General features: G+C 45.1%; 1 protein-coding gene across 1 annotated transcript in view; it reads right to left on the bottom strand.

Annotated features, from left to right (window-relative positions):
• The window catches only part of PCCA (propionyl-CoA carboxylase subunit alpha), a 263,459-nt gene that overhangs the window by 51,976 nt on the left and 184,658 nt on the right, over positions 1-26,825 (bottom strand). The window contains exons 20-21 of the mRNA XM_049778616.1: positions 13,368-13,466; positions 1,695-1,748 (exon numbers count right to left, since the gene is read on the bottom strand). Of these exons, the coding sequence (XP_049634573.1) occupies positions 1,695-1,748; positions 13,368-13,466 (153 nt within the window). The remainder of the gene's footprint in view (positions 1-1,694; positions 1,749-13,367; positions 13,467-26,825) is intronic.

Below are 26,825 nucleotides of genomic sequence, written 5' to 3'. Positions count from 1 at the left end.
GTGGCCCAAAAACAAAAACAAAACAAAACAAAAGAAAAAAAAACAATCTAATGACATGGAAACACTCTGGCAAGTTGAGTATCACGAAGTGAACCCCTCCACAATTTCCTCACCCCAGTATCACTGGGAAGGTCCTTATAAAGAAAAAAATAAAGAATAAGCTAATTAAATGATGCCTAGAACTCTTCTACAGCATTATGGAACACAAATAATAGATAAAAATAATTTCATCAGGTCAGAGAGTTCATGCAGTGACCAAGGCACTTGCCTGGCACCCAGGTTCAATCACAGTCAATCCTTATGATCCCCTAGTCCACAAGGAATGACTCCTCAGCACAGAGCCAGTAGTAAGCGCAAAACATTGCTGGGAGTGGTTCTTTCTCCCCCAACACTCCCTCTGACAATAATAAAAATTTTTTTTCATATGGAATAGAACATGACTCATCCATTGGAAAATAATCAAGGTAAAAGAATGACTACATTTTATTAAAACTATGAACCTGGCATTTCTTTAATAGACAAAGCAAGAAGGAAATGGTGATAAATAAATAAATAGATAAATGACATGATTTTCTTTTTTTTTTTTTTTTTTTTTTTGGTTTTTGGGCCACACCCGGCATTGCTCAGGGGTTACTCCTGGCTGTCTGCTCAGAAATAGCTCCTGGCAGGCACGGGGGACCATATGGGACACCAGGATTCGAACCAACCACCTTTGGTCCAGGATTGGCTGCTTGCAAGGTAAATGCCACTGTGCTATCTCTCTGGGCCCAAATGACATGATTTTCAAAAGGATCATCATATGATCTTATTATGGAAACAGAAACTTTCCAGGCCAAAAAAAAAAAAAAGAATTGAAAATATTCAACAAAATGCACATAATTTTTTTAAAGCTTTTGAGCCACACACGGCTGTGCTCAGGGATGACACCTGGCTCTGCACACAGAAATCACTCCTGGCAGTGCTCAGGAGACTGTATGGGATGCTGAGGATCAAACCTGGGTCAGCTGCGTGCAAGGCAAACACTCTTCCCACTGTACTATTTCTCCTGCCCCTAAACTACAAATATATTTTTTTTGGTTTTTGGACCATACCCGATGATGCTCAGGGTTACTCCTGGCTATGCACTCAGAAATCGCTCCTGGCTCGGGGAACTATATGGGACACCAATGGATCAAACCACAGTGCGTCCTACATTTGCATGAAGCATGTACAAAGCAAATGCCCTACCATCTGTGCCACCACTCCGGCCCCAAGCCTGCAAATAATTTTAAGCACAAGCATAATTTTCTGTGGAAGCAGTGGGTGTGGGCTGAGGAACAGCATAAAGAACCGGAGCACAGGCTTTGCACAAGGAGGCCCCAGTGTCATCCCATCACCACGTGTATCTCAGCATCCCTGGAAGTGAGGTCTGAGCACTGAGCCAGGAGTAGCTCTGAGCACTGTCAGGTGTGCCCCCACCCACAAGACAAGCAAAAACTAAAGAACAACAAAGAAAGGAAGGAGCAAAATTCAATGCTTCGGGAAGTTTCTTTTACACTTCAAAGAGCCCCTTCTTACACCACATTCACCCCCCCAAAGTCAGATGGGAAGGAAACTGGGTTGAAACACAAACTGAGACCCAGAAAACAACATTTTTCTCTGCAAGAACCAGCAACATTTTTCTCTAAGAACTGACGCAAATGTTTCCTACTCACCACGGTACCAAGAAACTGAAGGCTCATGCTTCCTCCAGGATCCCGAGAAAGGCACTGCAAGACAAAAAGGAACAAAATGAATGTATGACCCGGTTTATACCGACACATGTTTTTTCCCCTTCGATTTTGGAGCCACACCGGCAAAGCTCAGGGCTTTCTCCTGGACCTGAACTCAGAAATCACTTGAGGGTTACTTGGGGGACCCTCCTGGGATGCCAGAAATTGAACCTGGGTCAGCAGGTGTCCTACCTACTAGACCATCACTCCCTCATCCACCCTGTTCTGCTGAAATGCCAGGTGGGGTGCCAGAGCAAGAGGACATAGGAAGGGTGTCTAGAGCACAGCCAAATGTGGGCTCCCCCAAAAAAAATTAGGTGTAAAGCAGGCACACAAAGCTCAAAAGATCCATGGAACTTTGTTTTTCTTTCTCTCTTTCTTCTTTCTTTCATTCTCTCCCCCTCCCTTTCCTTCCTCCTTCCTTCTTTCCTTCTTTCCTTCTTTCCTTCTTTCCTTCTTTCCTTCTTTCCTTCCTTCCTTCCTTCCTTCCTTCCTTCCTTCCTTCCTTCCTTCCTTCCTTCCTTCCTTCCTTCCTTCCTTCCTTCCTTCTACCTACTTACCTACCTACCTACCTACCTACCTACCTACCTACCTACCTACCTACCTACCTACCTACCTACCTACCTACCTACCTGAAGCAGGCAACAAAGCTCAGAAGATCCATAGAACTTTCTAGCTACATATGTATGTATCTATCTATTTATCTGCACACATATAGAATATAAAAATGAATGGCTAGTAAAATAGAATAGAAGATCTCTGACTTACACTCAAGGATCACTCTGAGTGGGCTCAGAGGACCATATGGGATGCCAAAATTGAATCTGGGTCAGCCATGTGCAAAACAAGTGCCCTCTCTTCTGTATTGTCTTTCCAGTCCCTTTTAGGCTCCATCTGACATTTGTCTCTGTTGACTCATGTGTGGGTCACTCTTGCCAAGGACACCTATGGTTCCCACTGTCCCTTACACAGTCACTACTGTCTCTATTTATTCACTCATCCTAGGGACAGTGCCTCCTTCTCTCCACACTTCCTTCTCTGGCTCCCTGTATCTTCCTCGGCCTTCCTTTATTGAATTGTTCCTACCTCTATCCAGTGTCCCCCAAGATGAGACTCAGCCCTGTTTCTCTAGGTCCTTCTTCTTTCTGTGATCTCATTCACGCTGCCATTTCCCCAGCCATCATCCCTATATATTTGCAATGTTGTGTGTGTGTGTGTGTTTTCAAATTTTCTGCTGTACCCCAAATTGTCCCATTTAATGTACAGAACTCCACCGTGAGATGCCACCACAATCAAGACTGAGTAACTTCCACCAAGTTTCAAAGACTCTTTACCTGCCCAATGTAATCCAATCTCGTCAGTCTCCAGCCCCTGACAAAGGGCACCAGCTAATAAATGATCCATCACCCCTCTCCCTGCCAGAGCAGGTTCATCTGTTGCAGCACCTTTTTGGTTCTGAGAGAAATTTCCACTGGATTCCTCAACACTGGTGCCAAAACTAATGGGCTGTTCATATCTAGATCTATTCTGACACTTGATTTTGGTCCATGGCTCTGTGCCTATTACCAGCATGGTATGATATGCAGTGGCAGCTTTGAACTGGGGATGTAGAAAGCCTCTCCAAGAAACTGCTGTGGCTCTCTGACTTTGAACTGGAAGACCTTTTCTATTTGTGAGGTAAAAATAATAATTGAAAAAAAAAAAAAAAAAAAAGCTGGAGCAATAGCACAACAGATAGGGCATTTGCCTTGCACACACCAAACCAAATTTTGATCTCCAGCAGATGGGTAGCTTCCTTCTGATGCATCTTTGAGACCAGAAACCAACCATTTTGTCCCTATCCTCCAGACCTTGTCCCCTTCCTACAGACCCGGTCATTGGTTGCTCTACTGTTTCCACAAGCTGGCCCATTGCAAATGAATCACTCAGTGATGGCTAACCTTTTTGAGCCCGAGTGCCCAAACTGCTGCACAAAACCAAAGAATTTCCTCAAAGTGTCAGCACATTAATTAAACCTTAATAACACGATTTTAGTATCTAAAAACTCTTTATAAATTTATTAATTGTGGACCTTCCCGCGTGCCAGCTGCAAGGCCTTTGCGTGTGGCACACGTGCCATAGGTTTGCCATCTCGGACTAGGTTAGTCCCTGATTACCATTCATTGTTCGATCCCATCCTCTGGATTACGAAAGCAGAAAATATCTGCAAATATGACCCAAACAGAAACGGAACTACCCAACCTACACTCTAAAATTCAAGCCTCATCGTCTATCGTAGTATCTAATCAAAACAAAATGATTAAGTCTTACTTCCTATCATTCAGAATCACATTGATAATCAGCTTTATCCTAGTTAATTATTCCAACACATTCTTCATAACAACACATGCCACTAAAGACCACCCTGATACAAGAACAAGTCAAAAACCATAAAGAACCACACTATTCGTGGCCTCCTCACTTAAACACCCAGGATCACCAGTGTCAGAAATAACCCAACCACCTTCACCATTAACACTAAAAAACCACCTCTAACAACACTATCCTCTAGTGACCTAATAACTACTCACCAGTCATCCCTCTGGCCACCCCTAAAATAAATATCACCAATGCTGTATCATTAGAGACCCAAACTTCCAAAGATTCCCCCATGACCATAGCAATAGTACAACCAAATACAACCAGCATACCCCCAAAATAAATCAAATACACCATTAAATCTAAAAATAAAAACAAAACCACACCATAATTTAACACAATACTGCTACCAACCCCACCACTACTAATTAACCCAACACCTCTATAAATTGAAGGTTTTGAAGAGAAAGCTACAAAACTAATCACAAAAAAGGGGGGTGAAGTGTTTTTGTAACTGATTTTGCTTAGCAGTGTCCTGGAAATTCTCCCCTGCTGTGGAACTAACAGGATTTCTCTATTTTCTGTCCTTGTTTATTGTTTGTTTGACTTTTGAGCTATACCTGGCAATGGTCAGGGCTTACTCCTGACTCTGCACTCAGGAATCACTCCTGGAGGTGGTTGAGGGATTATATGGGATGCCCGGGATTGAACCTGGATCAGCAGTGTTGCGAAGCAAGCATCCCCCACCCCTTGCTCATCGCTGGCCTCAGTAAGAACTCTTATTTTGTTGTTTTACTTTAAAGACTACTGGAGTTGACTTGGTTAGCATAATGATTTAGACATTTCTTCAAACTGAATTTCCTCCCTAATTAGCAAAGTCAGCCAGGAAAAGCAAAACTGATCGCAAGGTGATATAAAATTTTCTCCCAAACTCAGCTTCCTGAGATAATGAAATGAGAGGTGATTTCACCTTTAAAAATCAACTGATTGAACAGTAAGAGAAAAAGTGAGTTTTCTTTTTCTCCTAGCAGATTTCCAACTTGATAACACGTTTCAAAGGCCACTATCGTGGGGTCTAGCTTATCATCTCTAGCAGCTGCCTCATTATCCCCAAGTTTACTGTAGTCACAGTGTCTTCCGGCAATAACCCTCATATCATTTTCTAGTTAACAAAGGGCAAAGAGAAAAAAAAAATGCATTGTGTGTGAGAGAAGAGAAAACACTGATAATTACATTTTATTTAACTTCGTTTGGTTTTGGTCACACCCGGACATGCTCATGAGTTACCCCTGGCTCTGCACTCAGGAATTCACCCCTAGCAGTGCTCAGGGGACCATATAGGATGCTGGGTATCAAACCCAAGTTGGTCGCATGGGAGGCAAGCACCATTCCTTCTGTCCTATCATTCCAATCTCCACATGACATTTTTAGAAAGCAACTTCATTATCATAAAAGCATATGCCAACAGGGACAGGAAATGTTCTAAGCTTTGAGGATCATGCTCCAAAAGCAGGAGGGACTGATCAAAATTAATATTTTAGACTATATCATGACCCATCTCTCAAGTTGTAAAATCATGATTATATTTTTTTTAAAAGTAAAATAGTGAGAGGAGTTATTTATGGTTCTACTGGCAGGCTTGCCTCTCAAACATGGAACAATAATTGATGTTTTCAGGAATGTGAAACAGAGATGTTAATAATTACTCCTTCACTTTCTACTTCTCTAGAGAAAAAAAAAAGTAATAAGCTCTACTTACTCCATGCCATAGATTTATAATATTGTCTCTGTATTCAGAATAGATTTGGTGACTTAAGTAACTATATGTACTAGTATAAAATAAGAATGAATTACTTCTTGGGGGAGCTGGGGTGAGAAGTTTATTCACAGAAAACATTCGTTTGGGGCCTTAAAACACAAGATGATAACTTCCAAATTTTGATAATTTGTGCTCTGGCTATGGGCAAGTAAAAGGTACTTTTAAAAGTAAAAGAACAAGGGAAAGGTGCTTTTAAAACCCTCATTTTAGCATCTATGCACATTTAAAAGCCAAAGTTGGTTACACAGTTGGAAGTCAAGAGAATCTACCCAACCAAAAAAATAACAATGCTTCATTTTTGCTGATGGGATGACAGTTTTGTTTTCTTTCTTTCTTTCTTTCTTTTTTGTCAAGAAATGAGATCAAGTTTTACATGCTCAAAATCTATTCCAAAGAGATGTGTGGGCCAGAGTTTAGAAAGAGATGTGGGTGAGTTCTGGACCTGCAAACACGCCCAACTTTCAGCTCATGGCCCTGACCTGTGTAAAATCCTGTGCGACTTAACCAATAAGAACATCTGAAGTTTAAGAAAGATTTAAGAAAAATAAAAGATGGGCCAGAGCAATAGCACAGTGGTAGGGTGTTCACCTTGCATGCAGTCAACCCAAAAAGGACCTCGTTTCAATTCTTGGCATCCCATATGGTCCCCCAAGTCTGTCAGGAGCAATTTCTGAGCTCTGAGCCAGGAGTAACTCCTGAACACTGCCGCTGGGTTGGACCCAACTAACCCCCCCAAAAAAAGAAAAAGAAAATTATTGTAACAGTACCCAGATAAAATAGAGATGAGGGCTGGAAGGACCAGCCCACGATATGAAGCTTATGACAGTAAGTGGTGAGTGCAGTTAGAAAAATAACTACATTAACAACTATCATGACAATGGCAGTGAGTGAGATAAATAGAATTCCTGTCTGAAATACAGGCAAGGGGTGGGAGAGGAGGAGAGAGATGGAGGGCATTGGTGGTGGAAAGGTTGCTCTGGTAAAGGGGGGTGTGTGTTCATTTTTATAACTGAAACCCAACTATAATCATATTTGTAATCATGGTACTTAAATAAAGATATTACAAAAACAAAAACTTCACATAAAAAAAGAAACATCTGAAGTTACAGGATCTATTTAGCACCACATTGGATTCACAAGTAATGCATTTAATCTGACTTCCTGTGGTCAATCAACAGAGATCCATGGGCCACGACCCCAAATTGACCCGCCGTAACATGGAAAATGACTCCCACCTAAGTGATTATCAATAACTCACTCAATGGAGAAATTGCATGGCTGGCAGTCTGATCAGCACTGCTATTTCTAAGAAATTTATCTTCCTTGGCAACTGCATAAGCCACAATAGGAGAAAGAAGAAGGAAAGGAAAAAAAAAAAACAACACTCTAGTGCCAAGGTATGTGGAACCAAGAATAGCTTCACAACACACAAATGTGGAATTGTTTGACCTTAGCAGGATCTCAAGCTATTTCAAAAGTCTCGAGCTGCACTTGAGGCCTAGAGACGCCTGCTGGGAGCAGGTGGGGAGAATTTATACCAGGCTGAGGCCGCCCCATGGCACAGAGTCAGCGCTGCTTGCCAAGGTTCGGGCAACGTGATTCTGCAAGCAAATGCTAACATGGGGGGCCGGAGTGATAGCACAGTGGTAGGGTGCTTGCCTTGCACTCGGCCAAAACAGGATGGATTCCAGTGGTTCCCCAAGCCTGCCAGGACTGTGTCACTGGGTGTAACCCAAAACCAAAACCAAAAAAAAAAAAAAAAAAAGCTAATGATAGAGAAGTATCAACAGAAAAGTCACATAGCACAAAATAGTACATTCTTTTGAGGTATTCCAAGTAAAATTGAAGAGACTTTTGCAAGGTTAAAAGATTTGTTTTGTTTTGTTTTTGGGCCACACCCGGTGATGCTCAGGGATTACACCTGGCTCTGCACTCAGAAATCGCCCCTGGCTTAGGGGACCATATGGGACTCTGGGGCATCGAAATGTGGTCTGTCCTAGGTTAGCGAGTGCAAGGCAAACACACTACCACCTGTGCCAACACTCTGGCTCCTAAGATTTATTTTATCTTTATTAAACACATAAAATATATATTTCTATATGTTTCTGAAATATATAGAGTCCTTGGAATAAAATAATCAGAGTTCTATCATTCTGGAATGTTCTATAAGAGGGACAAAAAAGCCTTTTAACAAGTAGTGCTGGGAAAACTAGACAGCTACATGCACTAAGAATAAACTCAGACCTCTTTCTTGGTTTTTTTTTTTTTTTGGTTTTTGGTTTTTGGGTCACACCCGGCAGCGGTCAGGGGTTAATATCTGACCTGAACCTTAAGGTACACAGGGAAACATAGATAGTACTCTTTATGACTTAGAAGTAAAAGGTATCTTCATTAATAAAATACCATTGACCAAGCAAGTGGAAGTAAAGATAAACAAACCAACTACATTAAATTAATAAGCTCTGCACCACAAATGAAATGATGACTAAGATACAAAGATAACCCACAGATTGAGAGAGATATTTACACACCAACTAACTAATAAGAGGTTAATATCAAAGATATTCAAGGCTCTGGTAGTACTTTACAAGAAAAAAATATCCAACCCCATCAAAAAATGTGGAGGAGAAATGAACAGAATCTTTCTCAAAGAAGAACTACAAATGGCCAAAAGGTACATGAAAAAAAATGCTCTGTATCACTAATCATCAGGGAGATGCAAATCAAAAGTAATATCTCATCTCACACTACAGAGATTAGCACATATCAAAAAGGACAATAAAAACTAGTGTTGACACAGATGTGGGGAGAAAGGGACTCTCATTTATTGCTGGTGGGAATGTCGACTGGTCCAGCCATTTTGGAAAAACAATATAGACACACCTGAAAATCTAGGAACTGAGCTTCCATCTGACACAGCAACTCCACTTCTTGAATTACACCCAAGCACCCAAAACCAAAACAGAAAAGACATTTGCACCTCTATGTTCTTGCAGCACAATAGTCAAAATCTGGAAACAAGCCAAGTGTCCAAGAATAATAGATGGCTGGATAAAGCAACTATGGTGCATTTGACACAATGGAATATTGCCTAGTCAGAAGAAAAGAAGTCATGCAATTTGCTGCTCCGTGGAGGTACCTAGAGAGCATAATGCTGAGTGAAGTTAGTCAGAGGGAGAGACCAACACAGAATCAAGAAGAGACTGAGAAAGAGAGAGAAGCAAAGTGCCTGTCCCAGAGGCAAGAGGGAAACTGGGGACATTGGTGGCAGGAAATGTGCACTGGTAAAGGGTGTTGGACATCCTATGACTGAAACTCAATCATGAACAATTTCGTAACTGCAGTTCATAAAGTAATTATATATACTATACATTTATTTAATATCATACATATATTTATTTATATATTTATGTAAACATCTTCATAAATATATAAATATAATACATATAAATACTAATATTTATATAAATATATGTTTATATCTTTTTATTATATTATTATATTATATTATATTATATTATATTATATTATATTATATTATATTATATTATATTATATTATATTATATTATATTATATTATATTATATTATATTATATAAACTGATCTCTCTCAGATGTGGATATGAAGATACAGAATGGTGGAACAACAAAAGAGCAGGAGAACTGGTTCCCCAATAGGAAATATGCCACTTGAGGGGGCTTGGGGATAGGACAGGAAAGGGGTAACATCTACTGGAGAGGCAAAAATTCTACTGGGAGGAGGAGAGGGTGCCAGGAGGGAGGGGGTAAGTGTCATGTATGAAGTACTCTCAGCAACAGTGCTGGAAACCACAGTGCAAACATTTGCAAAAAACCACTTGCGGAAAAAGTGGTTTTGCAGGAAACCATTTGCGGAAACACAGTATAAACCACAGTATGAAACAGTTTATATATTATAAAGTACCTCTCATAGAAGCAGCCTGATGAGTAGAGGCCAATGGGGGGGGGGTGGCATTTGAAAGGGCAGCAGCGATGGGTGAAGGGATTGGCGTATGCCTGAAATCCAATCATGAATAACTTTGTCGTTTCATAGTGATTAAATTACATTTAGTAACAAACCTTTTTTTCTTAAAAAATGAGAGAGGGGGCCCGGAGAGATAGCACAGCGGCGTTTGCCTTGCAAGCAGCCAATCCAGAACCAAAGGTGGTTGGTTTGAATCCCGGTGTCCCATATGGTCCCCCGTGCCTGCCAGGAGCTTTTTCTGAGCAGACAGCCAGGAATAACCCCTGAGCACCACCGGGTGTGGCCCAAAAACAAAAACAACAACAACAAAAAAAAAAATGAGAGAGGGCTGGTGTGGTGGTGCAGGTGGTAGGGTGTTTGCCTTGCACACACTAACCTAGGATGGACTATGGTTCGATCCCCCGGCATCCCATATGGTCCCCCAAGCCAGGGGGAATTTCTGAGTGCATAGCCAGGAGTGAACCCTGAGCATCACCGGTTGTGCCCCCCCACCCAAAAAAAAAGGATAAGAAAGAAGCCCTGGAAACAGTATAGGAGTGAAGGCATTAGTTTGGCACAAGGCAGACCCCAATTCAATCCCTACAACGCATATGGTCCCCAGAGCACCACCGGGAGGGAGCCTTGAACACAGGGTCAGGAGCAGCCCTGGATGCTCAAATTGTCACCCTAACCTCCCTTCCCCCATAAAGAGAAATAATTGTCAGGTTCTCAGATGACACCATTAAGACCTACTCAATAAATGGTGATGCCTATAAGCTCCACATTCGCAAGGAAAACCTTGGTATACCCCCAACCTCAAAAGAAAAAAATGTGAGAAACTATCGTTATATTTTCCTTCAATGATAACTGAGGAAGAGTTGGTTAAGTATATGAAGAGACTGTTAAGATAGCTATGAAGACTCTTTCATTGCTTGTAGCATGGACGCTAGTGGCTCCGCACTACACAATGTTGTATTTCACAGCGGCAGCCTTTGCCTTTTCCAGATGCTGCTTTGTGGCTCCAATTTCTCTGGTTTGGGTTTGGGTTTGGGAAGGACATGCCAAGCGGTGCTCAGGGCTTACTCCTGGCTCTATGTTCTGCAGATGGGACTTGGAGAGACTTTCTCTGGTCCCTGAGGATTTCCTGGAAGCCCCAGACAAGGCTGAAAGCAAAGTAGCAAGAGCAAGAAGGCAAGTGGGGTCACCAATGAGGCCTGAGTGGCCTCCCCAGGGAGAGGGCACCTGCCACCCTCTGAGCAAGTGTGGGAGGTTATGTGGCCATCACAGAAGCCGGCTACAGTGGCCCCATCAGTGAGAACAGCCGAGGGCAGGGGACCTGGTGAAAAGGGCAACAATAAAGGTGACAGCAAAGGCAGCTACTTGACTGTTTAGGCAGGACAGTGTGAAGCTGGGTCTGTGGCTGCCAGCATCTTATTTGCGGGTTACAAAGAAGATGCAGAACTAAGCGTGTTCTGGAATGATGCAGAGATTTTGCAAATATTGAAATGTGGGGGGGGGATAAAAAATGAAAAAAGCGGTAGGTCATTTGCCACAAGCGGCCAACCCAAAACAAACCCAGGTTCAATCCCCAGCATCCCCTATGGGCCCTGTGCCTGTCAGGAGCGATTTCTGAGCACAGAATCAGGAGTAACCCCTGAGCACAGCCAGGTGTTGTCCAAGCTCCCCCGCCCCCAAATGAGCAAAGGGCTAGCAAATAGCTCTGCCATAACACAAACTAAAAGGAATGAAGGCAGAGGAAAAATAAAATGAGCTTTTCAAGATGTAATTAGGACAAAGCTAATTTCTGAAATCACAAAACACAAGAAGACTGTCCACGCAAACCTTCTTTCCTCCATTCATTCGCCTCATGACTGAGGCTTTCCATGTGCCAGGCCCTCAGCAAGGCAGTGGGAATTCAAGGTCAAATCCAAGCTGAAACAGGTGATTGAGAATCATTAAAGGAAGTGAATGGCCCATGGCATTCATTATCCAAATCATGGCACATGCCAAAGCACAATTTATTGCAAGAGAAGTGGCTGGGTGATGTGCAGCTTGTGAGAATTACCAGTGAAGATTGGGAATGCGGTCAGATGACGGGACCTAATGGGATGTGACCGAACGATTAGGGAGCCATTTCCAGGAGGAACATTCGGCTTCCCCCAAGAATATAGTATGGAGTCACATGAAGAACTTAACTACTCCCTTCCTCAGGGTGTAGAACTCCGGTAGTAGGACCGGGTGGCCTTCGAAATAATGCCAGGTTTGATTTTCGTGACAGGAATCACCCATCTCCAGCCTCAAGAGACAATGAGAGAAAAAAGGCAGCCCAGCTCTTATACCAAGCTCCAAAAGAAAATCATGGTCCCTGACTCTCCCCAGAGAGTCCAGGCTGAAACCTCTGGGCCTTCTCAGAAGGGTGGGGGCAGGTTCCCCTTTCTGCATGGACTACGGCAGCCCAGCACCACACCCTACACCCTCCCATAGAAACAACACCACTTAGCGAGTTTATTTTATTAAACGGGCAACCCACCAAGTTTACTCTGATCATTCCATTTGCCTTTGTGTTGTTACAAACAATATAAAGTAAATCTTGTTTGTGCCTGCAACGGAGCAGGGTTGGGGTGGAGCATGGAAGATTGGGGACACTGATGAAGGGAAGGTCAACATTGGTGATGGGATTGGTGTTCGAACATTTAATGCCTAAAAAGTCTGCATGAGGAACCTCTTGGTAAATCACAGCGGTATAATTTTGAGAGAGAGAGAGAGAGAGAGAGAGAGAGAGAGAGAGAGAGAGAGACAGAGACAGAGAGAGAGAACTAGAGAGAGAGCGAGAGAGAGAGAAAAGAGAGAGAGACAGAGACAGAGAGAAAAAGTGGCAGATTCTCTTCTAGGGTTTCTTACCTCTCTTGTCCCCACCTCACGTCAGTCACTCAGGGGCCCCACCAGCATCACACATCAAGCAAGGGCTACAATTTAGGATTCATTTCCCCACTACGCCTTTTAGAGAAACATGCAGCGTTCTTTCTGCAGGACAGAACAAGGTGCCAACCCTCCTGGGGCCAGAAGCATAGCACAGCAGGGCAGGGGCTTGCCTTGCACGTGGCTGAGCCAGGTTCAATCCCGGGAATCCCCTATGCTCCCTAGAGCACCGACAACAGAGATACCTGAGCACTGTGTCCCCAAAACAAAAACAAAACAAGATTCAAACTATGCTAAGCAAAGAAAAAGCAGATGGCTCAGGACAAGACCCAAGATCTCCTTAGATGAAAATGACAGAAGGCGTGAGTAGGGGTGTGTGTGTGTGTGTGTGTGTGTGTGTGTGTGTGTGTGTGTGTGTGTGTGTGTGTGTGTGTCTACGTGTTTGGGGACAGGTGAAACTACCCCAAATCCACTCTGGCACTCACAGGCATCAAAAGGGGGACACCCCCTCCCCCAGGAACCCATCAGCCCCGTTACCTGGACTGTCCTCTGAGTGCCGTCAACGTTGACAGACAACAAGGGTGAAGCCAGGTTCCACGAGCCGGTCACATTCAGCTTGGACCCGTCAACTTCCACCTGTTGTGACACCAGAAACGAGACTGTTAGCACGGAGGGAGCTGGAGCCCGGAGCCCGGGTTCAACATGCGGTGCCCAGCCTCGGCCGCCGCCAACAGATGGCTTCAACCAGCCTGTCATGTTACCTGCTCCCGCCGTGACAGACAGGGGCCGGTGGGGGTCTGCAAGGACGTCTCTGGGGAAGGCAGAGGGGCTGCTGCAGCTGCCTCCTGCTACGGGGCTTTCGAGCCTTTTCCAGGGCAGCAGCCGCAGCCTCCTGGCTCCGCACCCACCTGGCCCTGCTGCATGGCTGCAATTAGGCCCGCGACGCAGCTACAATCCGGTGACACTCTGCGACCCACACAATGGGGACTGCCTATAATATCCTCTCCAAGGACCCAGGAGGGACTTTTCCTGTGCTCCTAATTTTTAATGAAGGGCTGGGCGGTGTGGTCTTAATTAAAGGAACGCTTTAATTAGGCAGAATCCGCGAGGTGTTGAATATTAAAAGTCTGTCTGAACTTTGCAAAGCTCTGTCATCTCCCTGTCACTCACATCTGGCTCCTTGCAACAGGTGGTTATTCGAGAAAACAAAAAATACAAATCAAAACAGCAACAATGTGAAGATATTTTCTTTTGGGTTTTTGGTTTGGGGGCCACACCCTGGCAGTGTTCAGGGGTTACTCCTGGCTTCTGCACTCAGAAATTACTCCTGGCAGGCTCAAGGATACCCAGAATCTAATTCAGATTGACCAGGTGTAAGGTATGCACGCACCCCATTGTGTTATCATGCCAGTTGGGGCATTGTCTTTTAAAAGAGAAAAACTGGGGCCGGAGAGATAGCATGGAGGTAAGGCGTTTGCCTTTCATGCAGGAGGTCATCGGTTCGAATCCCGGCGCCCCATATGGTCCCCTGTGCCTGCCAGGAGCAATTTCTGAGCCTGGAGCCAGAAATAACCCCTGAGCACTGCCGGGTGTGACCCAAAAACCACAAAAAAAAAAAAAAAAAAAAAAAAAGAGAAAAACTGGGCCCTGAGCAATAGCATAGTGGTAGGGTGTTTGCTTTGCAAGCGGCCAGCCCAGGATGGACCCCAGTTCAATCCCTGGCACCCCCCCCCAAGCACCACCGGTTGTGACTTCAAAACCTAAATAAATAAATAAATAAATAAATAAATAAATAAATAAATAAATAAATAATTAGAAAACCAGTGACTCCCCTCCCAAGCGAACATGAAGGAAACATGAAGAAAGCAAAGCTACCTTAAAATAAAATTTGGCTTTGTGTTTAAAATAAGCAATCTCGCTACAAGTTGAATGTGTAGGAGGAAATTCCAATGAAGTCAGTCGCAGAGAAGTGAGCAGGCCCAAATAATCCTTCCCTTGTTCTCTCTCGAAATGCTCACTTTTCCAGACTGACTCAGAGGAAGAGGCTTCTGTATGTGCAGGACAGCTGGAGTAGCTCAATGGGCTGAGCACAAACTTTGCATGCGGGGGGGGGGGGGGGGGGGGGGGGGAGGGGGGGGCTGTGGGGATGATCCTTGGCACCACAGGGTCCCCCAACACATAGCCAGGAGTAGCTCCAAGCACTGCCAGGTTTTTTTCTCCAAACAAAACAACAGAAAGAAAAGTGTGCTCATAAACATATGTGAGCATATGTTTGAAAACAAATACTTATGCATACTCTTTTGTTTCTTGATTTTGGGACCACACCCAGCAGGGTTCAAGGGTTACTCCTGGCTCTGTGCTCAGAAATTACTCCTGGCAGACTCAGGGAACCATATGGGATGCCAGGGATCACACCTGGGTCAGCTGCATGCAAGGCAAACACAATTCTCACTGTGCTGTGGCTCTGGCCCCTGCATTCTTATATTTGCCTTGCCTTGCCTTCCTTTTAAAGTTTTCCAGTAGAGATGTACTATTGGTTCTGTGAAAGGCATTGAGGAGATGCAGCACAGAAGCTGAAGCACTGGCTTTGCACCCTGATGGACCACCCGGTTCAGCACTGCATATGGTTCACTGAGAACCACCTGGAATCACTCCTAAGCACTGAGCAAGGGGTAGTACCTGAGCCCCTCCAGGTGGGACCCAAACCCTAGCAGTTACTGACCCCCTGAAATTAAGACATGTATCATGTGTGGGGTCCACTCTGAGAGGCCTCCTCCTCTATCCGAAGTACCTAGGGGGTCGCAGTCACTGGTCTCACTAATTCGTGGTGACGTATTGGTCCCTTGGAGTACCACTAACCAAACCTAACATGGCCTCTGCGTGGATGGCATGACCAGAAGGAATCCAGAGAGTGGCTGAAAGTGTGGTCACCAATCCTCTCCACTCCCAGCTTCTCGATTCCTCCCCCTATACTATCCTTAAATGAAAGAAGATTTGTAAAAGGAACTCTCAGACAAGGGGCCCACATCTGACAGTATTCAGGGGGCTGCTCCCAGCCTGATGCTCAGAAGTAGTCCAGGCAGACACATGCAGTGATGAGGACCCAAATGGGGCTGGCCATATGCAGGGTTAGAGCCTGAACTCCTGTACAACCTTCCCGCCACTCCACAGATAAAAGTGGGAAGACTACAGGTACACCCAGATATGACTGCCTGGCACTGGGGTGCCCATGTGGGTGGATGAGGGGCTGGAGGAAGTGGAGGTGATAACTCAGGGGACACGCTGTCTTGTGGGGCAGGGCTAGCTCTGCCATTCCACTGGGACGCTGGCTGAGAATATTCCAGAATATTAAAACATTAAAATTAATATTAAATAAATTTGATTTTAATTCAGTCTGATTAATTAAAATTCAATTTAATAGTAGAGTATCAAAGAATATTCCAGAATATAAAGCACCCAGGTGTGTGTGCTTTAATCGAATATAGTATGTAAATTACATCTCAAGTGATCAAAATAATGAACAAGAAGAGGGTTTTCTTCCCTTTTTTACCCCCCAAAAATCAGAAGCCTGAGGGACTGGAGTGAGAGTACAGAGGGAACAGCACTTGCCTTGTACCTGGCAGACCTGGGTTTGATTTCAGGCACCTCACTGTTCCCCTGAGCCCTTCCAGGAGTGATCCTTGAGCACAAAGCAAGGAGTAAGTCCTGAGCACTGACAGGAATGCCCCCTACACCAAATAAAACAAATACATCAGAATAAATTTGGTGAGGAAGTAGAGAAGATGCACAGGAGAGAATCTCAATGGGTGGGGCTCACGGGAGAGAGTCGCAGTGGGCGTGGCTCATGGGGAGACTCCCAATGGGCAGGGCTTATGTGGGGAGACTTCAGGAGCTCCATTAGGGGAGAGCCCCAAAGGGCAAAGCCCATGTCTGCCACTGGAGATGTTCTGTATCTCATGCCTTGTACTGCCAAGTGTGACTCTGCTGTTCCCTGAGCACTATGGAGGGGGCACCCCATTTTGCAGAGTCCCAATTCCAAAACAGAGCAGCTATGGCCAGATCATGCTCTTGAGTTAGAGTAGTTTAAATGTTAGTAATTCCCTTCCCACCCTGCACTATGCGTTCCGTGTCCTCTCCATCACAGTCCCAGCAGGCTGTTTATTTGGGAGAAATGGATGCACCCATCCCAAAAGACATGTGAACATGCCCAGGAAAAATAAGCAAATTGGAGAGCTCACACGACTTGATTTTAAGAATCTCCATCGAATCAGAGAATCAAGGAACAAGGGAACAACCGAATCCTCTAACTAGAACAAACCCAAATGCAGAGACCCAGGCAAATGGCCAGTTGACTTTCCCAGAGAGGGAAAGTGGGGGGAAGTAGAATCTGCCAACCAACAGCCCTGGAACATTTGAATAGCACAAACTGTATTTATTGGGGGGCGGGGGACACAACTGGTAAATGTCAAGTCTCACTCTTGGTCCTAAGTTCAGGGATCACTCACAGCGGGGCTCAGAGGACCATCTGGATGCTGGGGACTGAACCCGCATGCAGGGCAAACAGTTTGCCCCATTAATATCTCCCCAACCCCTGAATGGCAATAATCTGAAAACACAAACCGTTGGGAACCCAAGAAATGGCCTAAATGGCCAAGCACATGCTTCGCCAGCAGGAGCCCCGAACTTACAATTCCCAGTGCTGCACAGTCCCCTGAGCCTGGCAAATCTTTTTTTTTTTTTTTTTTTTGTGGGGGGGGCTTTGGGTCACACCCGGCAGCGCTCAGGAGTTACCCCTGGCTCTATGCTCAGAAATCGAACCACCATTCTTCTGCATGCAAGGCAAACGCCTTATCTCCCATGCTATCTCTCCAGCCCCGGAGCCTTGCAATTCTTAAGCACTGAACTAGAGAGAGCCGAGCAATACCCTTCGCTACCCTAACCCACAAATAAACCATGACATTCACCGCTTGACACAGAAAAATTCAACTCAGAGCAGAAGGGGCAGACCAGGTGTCTGCCAGGTCCCTCCATAACCACCTACCATGTCCTCACCATGCATCTGGAGTGGCCCTTAAAAAAAAAATCTGCAAGTGGGGCTAACTGATAGCACAGTGGGTAGGGCATTTGCCTAGCATGCAGCTGAACCAGGTTCGATCCCTGGCAACCCATATGGTCCCCAGAGCCTTCCAGGAGCAATTTCTGAGCACAGAGCCAGGAGTAACTCCTACTGTGACCGGGTGTAGCCCCATAAAATAAAATCTGCAAGTGATTAAAACTTAGCACAGGGGGATCACTGGAAGTGCTGCGGTGCGGCTGCAGGAGATCCAGATTCAACCTCGAGTACCACATGATCTCTTCCAGCTCTTCAAAGAACAGGACCCATGGACCTTCCGTGTGGCCCGACACAACCCCCACTAAAAATAAACACCCTAAATATGAAACAGACAACTATAAAACATGTAGGACAAAAGAGAGAAAAATCTTACAGACTTGGGCCGGGCCAACTATTTTTAGGGGGTGGCCACATCCGGTGACACTCAGGGGTTACTCCTGGCTATGCACTCAGAAATTCAGAAATCTAGGGCCAAAGAGATAGCACAGCGGTAAGGCGTTTGCCTTAGAGCAGAAGGACAGTGGTTCGAATCCCAGCATCCCATATGGTCCTCCGAGCCTGCCAGGAGCTATTTCTGATCTTAGTGTCAGGAGTAACTCCTGAGTGCAGCTGAGTGTGACCCAAAAACCAAAAAAAAAAGGAAAAGAAAAGAAAAGAAATCCAGAAATCACTCCTGGCTTGGGGGACCATATGGAATGCCGGGGGATTGAACCATGGTCCGTCCTGAGTCAGTCATGCTAAGCAAACAACCTACCACTGCGCCATTGCTCCGGCCCCAGGCCAACATTTCTTAGGCTACAAAAATCCACAAGCCTTATGAGGCCAGCACTAAGGTGGACTGGACGTGGCCAAATTGTAAGCTTCCGTGCCCAGACAAGACCACACTAAGGAGACTCATGCCAGGGGCTAGGAGAAAACAGTTGGGTAAACTAGTTCTGGGAACCCGGAAGAGGGCTCGTGCGTTTAAAGTTTAGGGTCTACTTGCAAGAACCCTGGGTTCAATCCACAGCACCTCACGGGACACTGAGCATTGCTGAGAGTGAGCCCCTGAGCACCATACCAAGAGTCCCCGGTCTCCAAACCAAGCTGAACAACATCCCAGACAGCCGGGTCCAACTGAACTGCAGATTATTGTTTCTAAGTCAGAGTTACTGGCTGCAACCAATTATTACTATTTTTCCTTCTTAAGTCACCATGAGTTGATAGTTGAGCTTTGGTCTTACAATGTTCCAACACCCAAGTCTTCACCAGTGATCATATCCTGCCACCAATGTCCACAGTTTACCTCCTGCAGTTCCACCCAAATCCCCAGTCTGCCCCTAGGGCAAACACCTCTCTCTCTCCTTTCTCTCTCTCTCCTTTCTCTCTCTCTCTCTCTCTCTCTCTCCTTTCTCTCTCTCTCTTCTCTTTCTCTCCCCTCCCTCCTTTTAGACACTGTAGTTTGTACTATAATTACTGAAAGGGCATCATGCATTTCACATCATCTCCTTTCAAAACCCATTTCTTGTCCAGAGCAATAATTTCCAATTATTCTTGCCATAACAGTCCTTTCTCTGTCTTAACTGCACTTTGCATGCAACATTTCTATTGTCTTTGGGAATTATTCTTATATTTTTGGTTTTTGGGCCACACCTGGTGGTGTTCAGGGGTTACTTCTGGCTCTGTGCTCTGAAATCACTCCTGGCAGGCATGAAGGGGGGAAGGGGATGACCATATGAGATGTTGGGATTAGAACCACCATCCTTCCTGGGCCTGCCACTTGCAAGGTAAACGCCCTACTGCTGTCCACTCATCTGTTCACCGGCTTGCATACCCAATTATCTGGTCATCCATTTCTGGTAAGAAATGGCATTTCTGGGCCGGAGAGATAGCATGGAGGTAAGGCATTTGCCTTTCATGCAGGAGGTCATCGGTTCGAATCCCGGCGCCCCATATGGTCCCCCGTGCCTGCCAGGAGCAATTTCTGAGCCTGGAGCCAGGAATAACCCCTGAGCACTGCCGGGTGTGACCCAAAAACCACAAAAAAAAAAAAAAAAAAAAAAAAAAAAAAAGAAAAGAAAAGAAATGGAATCACTGACAAAGGAAAGAATGAATTTTTATTGGGGTCACAAGCCTTCAGCTGCCCATGTTCATCCCCAACCAACCAACCAGCCAACAGCATCATCAACCACAAGAGACAGGAGCCAATACAGCCCTTTGCGTAAAATCTTGATAAAATGTTGGGGCTGGAGAGATAGTACAGCGGTAGGGCTCTTGCCTTGCATGCAGCCGATCCAGGACGGATTGTGGTTCGAATCCCAGCATCTCATATGGTCCCCTAGGCCTACCAGGAGTGATTTCTGAGCACAGAGCCAGGAGTAACCCTTGAGTGCCGCCGGGTGTGACCCCCCCCCCAAAAAAATAATGTTAAGATGAAAAATATAGATGGGACAGGAGGATTAGTGCAGCAGGTAAGGCCATCTGGTCCTCAGCACCCCATACGGCCCCCCCAAGCTCATGAGGATTAATTCCTGAGAGTAGAGGCAGGAGTTATCCTGGAGCACTACCAGGTGTGGTCCAAACAACAACAAAAAAAGGAAAACATAGACTAAAAGCATATAAGAAGCACTCAAAGATCAACAGGAAAAGTTCAGATAAATAGTTCTCCAAAGCCTCAAAGACAACCTTTGGAAACACGATGCCCCCCTTTAAAAAAAATGAGCTCAAAGAAGAAAAAACAAGGTTCAAAGAAAAGATTACACTATGGCAGAAGGAAACGAAAACCAAGCTGATTGAATTCAAAAGGGGTGGGGACGAAATGAAGAGAAAAACAACATTCGAGAGATAAAAGTCCCATTAAGAAGCACCCAAAAAATATAGAATAGAAGTGATTTAAAAGGGGAAGGACCAAAAGAAATCAGATCAAACAAAATGGCAAAGAGCAGCAAAAGAAAAAAATCACAGATTGAGAAATGAAATTAAAAAAATATGGCATGTCCACAGAAATCTTTAAGTTTTAAAAGTGTACAAATTAAAAAAATTTTGATGGGATAAAAGTAAACAAATAAAACAAACTGTAGATTAATGATGTTCATAAAACAGTAGGGAAAAAAAAGGCCGAAGGGGCATTTTGGGTAAAATAAATCACACATAAACAAGGGAAAAGTTTAGGTAAATCTAGTATCTCAAGAACAATGTTGGCCAGGCAGTGGCGCTAGAGGTAAGGTGCCTGCGTTGCCTGCGCTAGCCTTGGACGGACCGAGGTTCGATCCCCCAGTGTCCCATATGGTCCCCCAAGCCAGGAGCAACTTCTGAGCGCATAGCCAGGAGTAACCCCTGAGCGTTACGGGGTGTGGCCCAAAAACAAACAAACAAAAAAAAAACAATGTTGATTCCAAAGACCCCAAATAGGGTCCAGAAAGGCAGTCTAGTGGTTGAGGCACTTGCCTTGCACATTGTCAACCCAGGTCTGATCCCTGGTACCCGCTATGGTCCCTGAGCACTGCCAAGAGTGATCCCCGAGTGCAGGGGCCAGGAGTAAGCCCTGAGCACCGCCACAAAACAAAAATCCCCCAGAGTGATGTAGTTTTAGAACCAAAATAAAGCAAGAGGGCAGCACTTAACAGTTTTAGAGTTAGTGACTATCTTTAGAGGGTGTTACAGAAATGAATGAACCGGGAACCTCTCTTTGAAACTGAGGGATCTCTATCCATGCTGCTATGGAACTGGCCTGGAGAAAGCAAAGGACTGTGTCCTTCATATGAAGAAATGCTGATCATATATGCTAAGGTGTGAAGACAAAACTGCAAGTGAGGGTTTTCATGGAGACAAACCCAGTTCAAGAGCCGAGTGGTGGCGGGATGGGAGCGGAAGGGAGGACAGTTTGTCTTTCACCATGATCCCCCTTTGCAAACGCCCATCTTAATTCTAGATGACAGAACAGGGAGAGGTCTGCACGCCAAATACACCCTGCTCTCAATATACAGTCAACACCTCCTTAGAACTTTCACTTAAAGTAAACACTTCACTAATACTAGCTGTCCCTTTAAAACCTCACTCAAGTTCCTCGGGTTACACATTTAACTGCTTCCAGCAGGCACACTGGGTTTACTCATACACGTGACTCCTCTCTTCCTTGCCTAAAAATTAGGGTTCAGAACCAGAAATAAGCAACTGAAATTCCATGGGTTCTATTTGAAGCATTCTTTTATGGAAGATATTTCAGGGGGTTCATAATGATAGGACACTGGGGAGGGTTCTTGCTTTGCACACTGCCAGCCCAGGTTCGATTCCCAGCATCCCAGAGGGTCCCCCAGTACAGAGCCAGGAAGGAATACATCTTGACCACGGTTGGGTGTGGCCCCCCCAAAAAACAAAAACCAGTTTATACTTACAGATAATTAATTTTGGTTTTGTTTTTGAGCCACACTCAGTAGCATTCTGGTCCCTAGATAGTTAAATTTGGGGGGGGGGGGGATAGTTCATTTTTGATAAGGCAGATTCCAGGATTAGAAAATGGCTTGATTTTACCCAAACACCTTTTGGGTTTTTAAGAAACATTATTTCCTTTACTTACACAGTGGAAGCTAATAAATCAAGTATAATTCAGTGTGGCTAAAGATAAAATCATTCCACAGGGCCAGAAAGATGTAGGGAGCTTGTCCTGCATGTAGTAGGCCCGGGTTCGATCCACGGCATCCCATAGGGTCTCTGGAGTTGAGCCAGGAGTGACCCCCAAGCACTGCCAGATGTGGCTCCCCCTGCCAAAAAGAAAAGCAAAATACTCCGGCGTGGAATGACAAACCAAGGCTTAAACCAAGTTTCAAGTCTTCCAAGAGAAATAATTCAGAGGAAATATCCTAACACCAAGAAAGCACTAGGATATTTTAAATCATTTTAGAGTTTGAAAATAAACAAAAAATGCAGGGCTGGGGAGAGCACAACAGGCTGGAATGAACACAGACCTCGCACGCAGGGGGCCTGGGTGAGTTCTGGCACCACACGGTCCCTAGCAGAGCCAGAAATGAGTCCTCAGCACCGGACCCAGAACAGCCCCTGAGCATGGCTGGCTGTGGATATACAAACAAATGCCCCAGAAACACAAAGACTCATCTTTTCTGCTGGGGAGGGAAAGCTGATTCTAACATAGACTCCTGCCTTCCGTTTGAATGGGCACAGGACTTGGCTGCACCAAATTTCCACTATTTTCCTTCATACTAACCCACAGCTTTAGCATGACTTACTTAGGGATGTTGCGGATATAAACTATCTATGGATAATGGTCACCAAAGCCCATGGCTCACTAGCTGGGGTGGGGGGCATTAAACCTGTTGGGTTTAAGTCATACAATGTACACCATCCTTCACCAGTGCACCCTACCCATCACCATCACAGATGTTTCCCACTTCTCTTCCACCCCTTAATCCCCACCCCTGCCTTGCTCAAGAGTAGGCAAATTGCTTCTCTCCCCCTTCCCCTTTTCTTTTTGACTATGCAGTTTGCCCTATTGTTAATGGAGGGGTTCCTTGTCTGTTAGTTTCTCCCCTTTCAGCTCCGAGTCCTTGTTGAGAGCAAACAGTTCCATCTATCATTGTCCTAGTTGAGTTTTTCCTACTCTAGCTACACTCATCATGCTTTGTGGTGAGCTCTCTAGCCTGGACTGGACCTCCTGACCTTTGTGTCTATTGTCTCTGAGTATGATTACCATACAATTTCTTGTTTTTCTTCTATCCCGCAGATGAATGAGATTATTCTATGTCTATGTCTTTCCCTCTGGCTCATTTCACTCAGCGTAATAATTTCCATGTCCATCCATCTATAGGCAAATTTTGGAATGAGTGGGTCCACACTCGAGACATAGGGGATGCCAGAAACTGAACCTGCAAGGCAGGTGGCTCTACCCTCTGTACTATTGCTCCAGCCCCTGGAATTAACTTTTTTTTTCTTTTTTGTTTTATCTGGAATTAACTTCTTAATGGAAAAAAACTAAATAAATCCATTCAAAGGCTAACCTCAAGAGAGCTGCAAAATGCTACACTCGTGGGTCTAAGGGGCTGCAAGCCTCCTTAGTGTACTTTCCTCAAAAAGTCTGTGTAAAGTATTGCCAAGGTAAATTTGAGCTCATCAGAGCAAAGCTTGGCTGGGTGCAGTCTATGAAAACTCTCTCAATTGTTTCTAGAAATGTCTTCCCCAGCTTAGTAAGCCATGGGCTTCGGTGACCATTATCCATAGGTAGTTTACATCCTCAGCAACCCTAAGATGATAAACAATCACCTAAATGTTTCAAATAATTCAAATCCATCTTTGCATTCCTGTCTTGAGAGTGCACTGGGTTGAATTAAACAGTTTACCTGTGGCTTTGTTTTCCACGAAAAAGGTTTTAACTGTGTCCACAGGACAAAGTTATGTTGGTGTGGAACAATTTTCCATGCGTTGTTTGGAACATCCAATTTTCCTACCTACGTAATCACGAGGGAAAAAGAAAGTACACGCCCTCCATTAATTTGGCATGGGAGAAGTGATTACTTACATCCTTTACCATCAAAAACATAAGAGGGACTTCCTCCAGGTTTCCACATGGGCCAGGTGAAAGGCCGCCCCTATGGCAGGGACACCGGCCACTGCATGCATTATTGTCAATACTAGGAATGGAAATATTCACAAAACAACATACCTGCCAAAAAAGCATTTCCAACAATAATAAAGACTGGGTGGGAGGATAGAGGTTTTAAGAAGCGCCTCTAATTCCCCAGGCAGGCCATTTTGTTACTCATAAATAATCCGTTCTTTTGGTTATGAACACAGAATTTGACCTAAGATAGAAATCAAGGTCTTCTTCTATCTGAAAAAGTTTCTGAGCTGGGGCTGGAGAGACAGTAGAGCAGAGAGGGTGTTTGCCTTGCAGGTCCCCAACCAGGGTTTGCTATCTGGCACCCCCCAAGCCCATCAAGAGAAATTCCTGAGCACAGAGTCAGGAGTAATCCCTGAGCATCACTGGGTATGGTCCCAAAACAAAACAAAAACAAGACTCTGATCTTCTACCTTGGTTCCATTTCTAAAGACAATATACAAGCTAAAATGAGGAGGATGCAAAGGGCAAACTGATCAGTTACAGCTGACTAAGCCATAACTCATTCTCAGGAAGAATTAGTGAATGCCTGTTTATTAGGTGTTCATAGTATATCTTACAAAATCACCACTCTGGGGGCCAGAGAGATAGTGCAGTGGATAAGGCACTTGCTTTGCACATGGCTGTGGCCCAACCTCCCTCTCCCTGTCCTTCCCCCCAAATTTCTGGAGCTGAAGCAAATAGCTCAAGTGGCAGATCGCACACTTGATGGCACCTGAGACTGAGTTCAGTCCCTCACACTACATCTCTACCTCCTCTCGCATCACCAGTGACTGGGCGATGGCCCTGAACACAGCATCCACTCACCACCTGCCAGAACTCTGCAAGGTCTGGCCATGGGCCCCAAGCACTGCTAAGTGTGGGTCATGAAAAAGGGGGGTGGGGGGAGAAGCACCACACATAGAGTGAAAACAGTTCTGTGGCTTTGTGACCCAATGAGGCTGGAATATACTGGAAATAAACTCCAAGGCAGGCCATTGCACCTCCCAGCCTTTCCTAGAAGGCATCTCGAGTCCCTTCAATAATCCCCATTAGGCAATCAAGTTTATCTCCGAAATCTCAGAAGGCACAAAACCTACCTGTCAACAGCAGAATTAACAGAAATAATCTAGACGTGAAGGCACTAGGGGACATTTGCTGCATGTGTTTGGGTCTAAAAGGAAAAGGCGCCTAAGATGTCTGTTGGTTCTTCTCTCCTCAGTTAATGACTGCTAACAAATGGTTAAACCATGTAGCAAGTCCTGCAGAGAGCCAAGGAGCCAGCAAGCCGGTCACCAGCTAACCTCATCTCCCTCACACTGAGACCTACGAAAATGCTACCCCAAGACCCAGAGAGAAAGCACAATGTGGAGGGTGGCCCAGGTTCATCCCTGGCACCACCCCCAAGTGGTCCCTGAGCACTGCCAGGAGTGATTCCTGAATGCAGACCCAGGAGGAAGCCCTGAGCACTGCCAGGGGTGGCCACAAATAAAACAAACACAAAACCTGCAACTCAAGCCCCAGCAGTTCCTTCGGGGTTGCCCAGTGAACCCCTAGGACCTCCAGGGCTGAGCATCTTTGCATCCATGGGCAACACAACTGAATCGCCAGCCCACTGAACCAAGAATCCCCACTGGGGTGCCTAGACCTCAGGAGCACCACCTGGGTCCCAGAAGAAAACATAATGCTGTTCAGTATTGAAAAGTGAATCTAGGGCCGGAGAGATAGCATGGAAGTAAGGCGTTTGCCTTACATGCAGAAGGACAGTAGTTCGAATCCCAGCATCCCATATGGCCCCCCCCCCAAGCCTGCCAGGAGCGATTTCTGAGCTAGAGCCAGGAGTGACCCCTAAGCGCTGCCTGTGTGACCCAAAAACAAAACAAAAACAAAAAAAGTGAATCTAGTTTCTTTTTTTTGGCTTTGGGGCCACACCTAGTGGTGCTCAGGGTTGACTCCTGGCTCTCTGCTCAGGAATCATTCCTGGAAGGCTTGGGGAAACTATGGGCTTCAGGGATCGAACCCCAGTTAGCTGTGTGCAAGGCAAAAGTGTCTTCTCTGCTTGTGCTATGGCTCCGGCCTCCCAATATTCCTATTCTATAATTAATGCTTAACATTTTAGTATTGAACTCTAACAGTCTTGTGTCTTTTTGTATGTTTGCTTAGGGCCACACCTGGCAATGCTCAGGGCTTACTCCTGGCAGGCTCTGTGAACCCATGTGGGGTGTCGAATACTGACCTGAGTCTGCCATATGCCAGGCAAGAGCCATGCTCGCTGTACTATTTCTCTCTCTGGCCT

This window comes from Suncus etruscus, chromosome 8, assembly GCF_024139225.1.
Source record: "Suncus etruscus isolate mSunEtr1 chromosome 8, mSunEtr1.pri.cur, whole genome shotgun sequence".
NCBI classification, from domain to species: Eukaryota; Metazoa; Chordata; class Mammalia; order Eulipotyphla; family Soricidae; genus Suncus; species Suncus etruscus.
This window is presented reverse-complemented; position numbering and strand designations above follow the sequence as displayed.